Source organism: Setaria italica, chromosome III (assembly GCF_000263155.2).
Source record: "Setaria italica strain Yugu1 chromosome III, Setaria_italica_v2.0, whole genome shotgun sequence".
NCBI classification, from domain to species: domain Eukaryota; kingdom Viridiplantae; phylum Streptophyta; class Magnoliopsida; order Poales; family Poaceae; genus Setaria; species Setaria italica.
This window is the reverse complement of record NC_028452.1, coordinates 20,067,895-20,076,554: the sequence shown is the minus strand read 5'-3', so window position 1 is coordinate 20,076,554 and position 8,660 is coordinate 20,067,895. Positions and strand designations below refer to the sequence as shown.

The 8,660-nt window shown below is 46.5% G+C and overlaps 2 protein-coding genes and 1 non-coding gene across 3 annotated transcripts; 2 read left to right on the top strand and 1 right to left on the bottom strand.

The window, feature by feature from the left end:
* Nucleotides 1-319: 319 nt before the first annotated feature.
* Nucleotides 320-393, top strand: TRNAI-UAU. Its single transcript has one exon. It is a non-coding gene; the product is annotated as a tRNA-Ile (tRNA).
* Nucleotides 394-2,106: 1,713 nt separating this feature from the next.
* LOC101760931 lies at nt 2,107-5,154 on the top strand. Its single transcript, XM_022825595.1, has 3 exons — nt 2,107-2,441; nt 3,214-3,359; nt 4,228-5,154. Exons 1-3 carry the CDS (start codon nt 2,210-2,212, stop codon nt 4,882-4,884), a joined length of 1,035 nt encoding a protein of 344 aa, XP_022681330.1. The 5' UTR covers nt 2,107-2,209; the 3' UTR covers nt 4,885-5,154.
* Nucleotides 5,155-6,616: 1,462 nt separating this feature from the next.
* LOC101760516 (ethylene-responsive transcription factor RAP2-1-like) lies at nt 6,617-7,536 on the bottom strand. Its single transcript, XM_004961990.3, has one exon. The coding sequence runs from the start codon at nt 7,310-7,312 to the stop codon at nt 6,662-6,664; it is 651 nt and encodes a 216-aa protein (XP_004962047.1). The 5' UTR covers nt 7,313-7,536; the 3' UTR covers nt 6,617-6,661.
* Nucleotides 7,537-8,660: the final 1,124 nt, after the last annotated feature.

Here is an 8,660-nt window from a genome sequence, read left to right as displayed (position 1 = left end):
GGAACCGAGCGTGTTTCTTTAGATAAACCTGGAACGATTTAAAAAACAACAATAGATGTAGGTTCACAGCAATTTTTTCTAGATGAGCATGCACAAAAGCACAAAGTTGTTGGACCGTGGCTTACTATCATGGATTTCGACCATCGAGCACAGCATAAAAATACTTGCAGCTGTAGAGCATCAACCACAATTTTTTGACAAAATCTCTTTAGAAATGGTTTGAATGGAGCACGACAGCGACACAACTTACCTACTCTGTTAGATTGGTGGTCCTTGTAGATATATACAATTAAAGTTATTATGTATGAACGACACAGGAGCTCCCGTAGCTCAGTTGGTTAGAGCGTTGGTCTTATGAGCCGAAGGTCGCGGGTTCGAGCCCCGCCGGGAGCATTTTTTGTTCCCATTTTTATATTTTTTCTGTGTGCCACAGGCACTGTTGCCTTTTTTTTTTGAGCGAGCTGTTGCCTTGTTTTTTTTTTCTGTGTGGCACGGGCACTGTTTGCCTTGTTGGTCGGTTGTGAATATTGATGGCACTACTTTTTATGAGGACCTTTTTTTTATGTATCCTGCATGACGCTGTTGGTCAGTGTGTTGTTGTAGGCAACCTGTACTGTGCAGTGGATATGTAATAATAAAAAATACTAAAAAGTCAAATGCATCGACAATTGAAATGCATATAAAATCCACACAAATACAGGGGAAAAGACTATTTATGCATTATCTAGCACATACACCAGTTTCTACACAAATCATTGCACAAAAACTTATTTTAGAGACATATTTAAGATGGCAAAGTATTTATGAGAAGGGAGAAAAAAATAAATTTCATCTAGATAAAACTTATGTCCTGTTTGGATCCTTGGAATTGAATTCCATTCTAATAATCATAATTTAGATATAAATTAATTAAGCTAATATAGTTATATGTGGAATATATTTGTATATTATTGTTGGTCATATGGGAGAGATATTTATGTACTGCACTTCTGCTACTGGGAAGTGAGTTGAAGAGCGTGCTATAAGTTGCATATTAGAAACATCACACGAGGATCTATAGAATCAATTTCCAGCTCCTCCGTGAATTTAAGATAGGCTTATATCTAAACTTTGGAAAGTTGTGGAATGCCACGTTCTAAGACAATAGCCTACTCCATTAAGCAGATTCCAATTCCTTTAAAATAAAGGGATCCAAACGGGTCTTAGTGTAAATCATTTTCAAAACTAAGAAATGTTTTCAGATATGCACCAAGCGTTAAAGGTTTTCATTTCATAATCACGTGCTTTGCAATTAAATTCTAACTATAACATGAAACTTTATACTAGAGCCACTGTTTCTTGAATCCATCGGTGTAAATATCACGGTTTCCATTAACTTATAAACATTATACATCTTATTTCTCTTTTTCTCCAGATCCTCTTCGTAAGTATGTTGACACATAGGTAACATTTCTTTAATCAAAGCATATGCTTGGGTGGGACCCTCGATTGCGGGGGGACCAAGTATGCAAAAAAACATTTCTTATTAAAAACAAAACGACCTTCGGCAATAGTTTGTCCTGCAGCCAATTACCACGAAGAAATAGTATCAAGAAAAAATTACAAATATTGGGTGGAGTCTAGCAGGAAAAACGATAAACTGTTCAGAAGCAAAATTTTCCTTAGGCCAGTTCCTCAAAACTCCCAACTTTAACATTATGCAAAAAGAAGATTTCCTATCACATCAACTTACGGTACATGCATGGAGTACTAGATGTAGACGAAATCAAAAACTAATTGCAGAGTTTTGTTGTACTTTGCAAGACGAATCTTTTAAGCCTAATTAGTCAATATTTGGATAATAATTCACAAATACAAACGAAACGCTACAGTGTGCTACAGTACTATAACTGTAATTTTGCACCTCCAAACTTTGGCAACTAAGCAAGACGTTTAATTCGAAGTCCAACCTCGTACTACCCTGCATGTGCAACTCTGTCTGTGCAGATGTGCAGTTGCTCCCTGGCCTGTTCGACGTCATTGTCGTGCCTTAATCTGGCCTTCATCTCGCTGGAGATCTTTTCGAGAACAAGAAAGGCGCTTCCAACACTCGCCAAATCCGCCTTCATCGCCCAGCCATCCATCACTCGTTAGCCTCCTCCATTTTCCACTCCGACCCGGCGACCCCGAGAGCCCCCGGAGCGGCCGAGGCCTCCCCCATCCCACCGACATGTGGGCCCTCAACAACGCCAAGGCCGGCGGGCCCTGCCTCACGCCGCGGCGCCCGGCGCCGCCCTCCCTCGCGTCGCTGCCGCCGGCGGCGGCGGGGCGGAGGCTCTGGAGGCGCGGCGCCGCTTGGGCGCCGCTGGTGGCGGTGCGCGCGTCGGGGGGAGGGAGGAAGGACGGCCCCGTCGGCGGCGAGGGCAACGGCGAGGAGGCCGAGAGCAAGGCGTCGTCTTCCGGTGAGGCCCCTCTCGTGATGTACCTGATGCGTTCGAATTGCTGCGCTTGGGCTTGGGAAGGTGGGCTGGGGATATTTGGGCGATTAGCATGTGGTATACTCCAGGTCGCGGCTTTTTCGTGGATCCAGTTCGATAGCAGCTGATGAGATTGAGGGTTGGAGCTTGAGATTTCTGTGAGATTGACGAGACAGATGTGGGATTTTGCTCAAAATTTGGTGACAAAACCTTGTTGATTGTGTGTGTTTGGATAGATTTTCCCCACTTGCAGTTGTGAATCCTACTTCACGTCCGAATTAGTTGGTATACAATCTATTTTTGTACATGATCCAGTATATTGGAAACAAGTGATCGATCATCGAACTTGATGACCACATTACTTAGAGCACTTACGTGGTGCAGTATCCCCTTACACAAAATTACACTGAAGGTCATCAACTAGAATGCTTACCTGGCTAGAGATGAGATGAGGGAATAAAGGACAATTCTGTAAGAGAAGTTTTGCTTGTAATCTGTGAGGCTTTGTAGCTGTGGTGCTTGGTGCTGCCATGGGCAGTGTCTGGAGCAATGAGCTCTCAGTTGAGGCTATTCTGTAACCATGAGCAGTGTCTGGAGCAATGAGCTCTCAGTTGAGACTATTCTTTAACCATGAGTGCTAAACCACTGGAACTTTGTTCTTTTGCAATGCAATTGAGCTCGGGCGTGTCCCTGGAATTCTAGAAAAATAGAATGCTTAACTGGCCTTGATTCTGATCAATGAATTTTGCTCATGCAGGACATGATGATGCATCTGCCCCTGAAGGGGATACCTCTGCTGGATTGAACAAACCACACGATGAACCAAAGTCTAGTGATCCGATTAATGTTTCTAGCAGCAGTTACTGGCGAGATGTCAGAGCAAACCTTGTGCGTCGGGAACAGGTGGGCCTAGTCTGTTTTTAGGAGTACAATCTGTAGTTCTGGTAGATTATCTCTAGGTTTTAAACTGGTGGCAAGTGATGCAAATGCATTTCTTTCATCGAGGCGTTTGTGATTTCGCTCCCTCCGCCCCAAATTACTATTCGTTTTGGCTTTTCTAAGTACATAGCATTTGTTACGTATCTAGACATAATATATATCTAGATACATAACAAAAGCTATGTATCTAGAAAAGTCAAAACGAATAGTAATTTGGGACGGAGGGAGTATTAGTTAGTCCTTAGTATCTGTCTACAAACTGGCTACTGGCTACAGGATGCCGCTCTGAATATAGCTAGTGTCACCAATTGCATTATTGCTCCAACTTGGGGTGGGTAACTAGATGTAGATATCTGCAGGATATCTGAATGATTTCTCTATGCTTATTTGCTCCATACACCAGTTATCAGTTAAGCACATAGCAGCATAATGGCTTGCATTGTCACATTGCAAGGGATATTACTTCTGTTTCAACAGGGTGTCCTAGAATTAGGATTGCCAATGTTTGCTTCATAGAATGGTGATCAAATGGAACACATCTAACAATCTTCATGGGGGGGAGGAACACTCTATCAGTTGATTTTCATTTCTCACAAAAATTGCTGCTATATCAAGATTGTATCACATAAGCATTTGTTTTGCATCACTTCCATTTATTTGTACGTTGGTGTAGGGTAGTTTTCATTGTTTAATAAAATTGCTGCAGAGGATATTTTTTTAATATTATTTTTGGCAATGAGTCAATTGTCACCAGCTGGTCAGGACAACCTTATACCTTCTGGCTTTCGTAGCTTATATTTCCTTTCTGTTTCTGCTTCTGTCTCTGAATCAGGAGCTATTCGAGGATCCAAGTGCTCCCACAGAGTCGAAGGCGTCCTCAGTAGATCCGGTACAGCTTCCTCAAAAGTGGGCTCATGCAATTACAATGCCGGAGGCAGGGTGTGTTTTGGTCGCTACTGAGGCGCTTGATGATGACAGCATCTTCGAAAGAACTGTCATCTTCCTTCTCAGACTTGGTTCAAGGGGTACCTTTGATGGCCCATTTGGAATCATCCTGAACCGCCCACTTTACACAAAAATCAAGCACGTTAATCCATCGCTCCGAGACCAGGCAACACCTTTCGGCGACTCCCCTCTCTTCTTCGGAGGCCCTGTCGACATGAGCATGTTCCTGGTGAGGACTAACGACAGCTCGCGTCTCAAGGGATTTGAGGAGGTGATACCAGGTATCTGCTACGGCTTCCGTACTGACCTGGAAAAGGCTGCCGCTCTGATGAAGAGCGGTGCGATCAGGACCCAGGACCTGAGGTTCTACGTCGGGCATGCTGCCTGGGACTATGAGCAGCTGTTAGGTGAGATTAGGGCGGGATACTGGGCAGTGGCTTCCTGCAGCACGGAGCTGATCAGCGATGCGCTGGCGGGTGATCCTTCTTGCCTCTGGACCGAGATACTGCAGCTGATGGGAGGGCAGGGCAGTACTCGGAGCTGAGCCAGAAACCGAAGCAAGACGGCTCGGAGATGTTCTGCTCATCTTTGATGTAATTTTCCATAACAGTTGTGGTCAAGTCTGTACATAATTGCAATAGGGTGATTCACCTGTCTCACCGTAGCTTCATCTAGCAACTGTTATGCGATGGTTGTACTGAGATATATATATAAAATGGCCGGCTGCTCGTGGATGTCAGCTAGTGGCGAATGTGAAGATAGTGCATTTGATGAATCACATATCATAAGGACGTCTCTAGCTATGCAAAGTGCATTTCGCTGCATTTCATAATATTTGTGCGTCAAGGCCATATTAGTCCACTTGTGCCCTGTGTTTATTTGATGAACTACATTTGTACGAGTACTGATATTCTTCCCTATGATATATTCACCCCCTGCTTTGGTGATGTGAACATTTTAGTCGTTTGAGCTGTGGAGAATTGCCGTTTGACAGAGTCGTGTCGTAGCATGTGGCCATTTCCCACTAACTTTCCATTAGGTGCGACAAACATCGTGAAATGGAGCGATTAGGTAAAGAATTTGGCTAGCATATCGTTCTTTTTGTTTGCGTTAGGTTATTATTAGAATAGAATCATAACTTTCCATTAGATGCTTTTGAATTGGTTCCCAATCCAAACACTGCAGCCTGCAGGGTTGAGGCCGGATTCGACGGCACTGCGTGTGGTGGCCGCAGGCCGCGCCACCACTGACTTGAAAGTTACTCCTTGAAAGCGGTCAAGGCCGCCGGAACCCGTGGGCCGTGGGTGGATTCTGGAACATTCTGCTCCGTCAAACGGAAGCAGTGGAAGACCGAGCTCGAAAGGCATCGCGCGCTGCCTTTTTGGACAGCTGAACTGGCGGTCCGAACCTGCCCGTGCCAAAACGCACGCATCTGATCTGATTCATGGACCTGCTCGTTCCTGACGACGAGAGGCGACCTAGCCATCTCGGAAAGGTACTAATAACGAGCGACGACCGAAACTCCTTGTGCTGACCGGCGGCGTGAAGAGCCTCCTCTGAGTGCCCTCACAAAGCCATTGAACTTGAACACGTGCTTGTTTACCCCGTCCTCTTCGAGTCAAGGAGTCAAATGGCAAGGCGGGCAGAACCTTCGTTACAGTAAAGTTTGTCGTATCTGGGGTTTTTTCTAAAAACAATCTTATCAAAATTTTGTAAAAATAATCCCTTAAGAAAAAATATGACATTCATCCTCCTTAATAACGGTTTAGCATCCATATAATAACGGTTTAAACCATACAATCATATGACTAATCATTTGTTAACGATGGCATATGCTCTATCGAAAATATAAAGCCTATAAAAAATATTAAGTGAATCATCTAAATTGGCTATCGCAAATTTGTAAGGTGAAATTAATGATATCAATTCGCATTGAACTATTACAACGATCCACTCAACATAAGACGTGGCTAAGCAGTGAATAGCCGGATGATAACATGGTCTAAACCGCTCTTATATGATACTACACCATTGTTAAGCCGAGGTGGAGATAGTAAGTGCACATATTTAGTTAGTTATTGCACCAAATGAAATATAAAAGGATGAATGTCACACTTTTGCAATACTTGAGAATTTTTTTTCTAATAATAATTCTTTCATTTTTCTTAATTTCATCGAAATGGTACATGTAAACTTGATCAAACCGTGAATTTTTCCGCAACAAAAAATAATCCCCATCCATTTCTCTTAATATCACCAAAGTGGTGCATGCGAAATTCATCAAAATCAATAACTATTTTTTTTCTTGCGCTACTGCCGAATTACATCAGGATTTCTATGTCATCTATGCTTATATCCCCATAAACCAGCAGCTGGTCACTGCCGGCGCTCGAGCTTCTGCTCCCGCCGCCCGCGCTCGGCGTGGACCAATACGTACTGCTACTACCACTACTGCAGTTGCTATACGGCGGCGCCGGCGCATACGCCGCGCCTTGCGCAGTTGCGCCTTCGCCACCTCGCGCGGCGCCAATGCCGACGCTAGCAGCGCCAGCCGTGGTGCCAACGGCGGCCCTGACGGGCGGCGACGGCGACGGCAGAGCGGCCCGCGCGTCGACGAGCTGCGCGTCGGCGGCCATGCCGGCGTCGGATGCCACGCGCTGCACGGAGCGCGGCGACAGGGGCGGCTGCGTCGCGCGGCCGCCGCGGTGGGCGGCGTAGCACGCGGCGCGCTCGGGGAAGTTGAGGTGGCCCGCGGCGGCGGCGCCCGCGAGGCCGCGGAGGAGGCACGCGGCGGCGTCGTGCGCGACGGCGGCGGCCTCGGGGGCGGCGTAGGACCCCAGCCACAAGCGCTCCCGCGTCCCCGGCACCCGGATCTCCGACACCCACTTCCCCCACGCCCGCCGCCGCACGCCCCGGTACCGGCACCGCCGCTCCGCCCCTCTCCCGCCGCCGCCGCTCGCCGCACGGCTCATCGTCGTCGTCGATGCTCAGGAAGTCAGGCTGACCGACCGACCACCAGACACCAGTCGCCCTCTTGCCTCCTTTGCTTGGTGTGCCTGGTCCGTGGGGTTTTGGCGGTGTGCACATGACTACACGAGCGACGCGAGTGTATTTATAGGTGTGCCTCTCGGGAAGTCAGCGCGCGGGGGGAGTTGACCTTCCTTCAATTCTCCGGGTCGGATAACAATTAAAATATCGAGGCGAGACCCGGGGGAGGGATGGTAAACCATGCACGTGACTACGTGAGGGCACTAGCTAGGGTAGCCAACGAGCTTCTAGACTGCATGCAGTTGACATTACATGCCATTAATTTGACGCGCTCCATGTTCTTTAATTATGTGTTCGAAAAAATCTTCTTTAATTGCACGGGATTTAAATTAGCAGGGCTCATTTCAATGGAGTTGACATGTGGAAATTTTTCATCACCGGCGTGCTTAGGCGATCAAATCCCGCGAAGAGTAGGGACGGACAGCGGTGATGATGGTTACTAGTTACCAGGAACGCCATCCGGAAGACCTTTTGGGAGCGTGATGAGAGGGGCACGGCAACAACTTGATAGAGCAGTTAGAGCGGCAACAAAAGCACGCACCCAAAATGGTGATGTCGCTCACGGCATAAGCATATCAACATATGGATCTAGTCTAAGAAAGTTTTGTGCTGGCGGGTGCCAATCACGTCCACCAGCATGCTAAATTTTCTATGCTAGCACAAATCAATTCTGACGTAGTGACGTGAATTGGTCGTAACATGCATGACAAAAGATTAGGCACTCACATGTTATACACCACTTATCTTAACTTTAGCGTTTGTATTGATTCTTCTTTTCGAAAAAATGCCACGTTTTCAATTTTCAAGGGACGTGCATCCAGTCGATCAAAGTGTGCTCCTGTGAAGAAGACCAAAGTAGACTACGATAGCGATATATCTCATTCCGCTTTTTATCCTTCGAAAAGAAAGACCATGATGAGGCTCATGCTGGTTTTGACGATCGGAGAGCGTTTGTAGGAGAAAGGACCGGACCAGAGGAACACGGGTTTTGCGGAAGAAGGCACGGAACCATTATTCACATGGCAAATTGATCGGTCCGAGTGGAGCCGCCTGCTGATTGTTGACTCGACGCCGTGCATACCAGAGCCACCTGTACACGCACCCATGACCCATCTGACTAATGTTTTCTGGGACACTCCTCCTCTGACTTTCCAAACAGGCAACCCCTGATATTGTTGCACTGGCCGCAAGTCGGCACGAAGACTGAGAGCTGTGATAAATGATATATAACCACCAACAAGGCATGCACTGAATCCTTCAGCACAAGTGCAC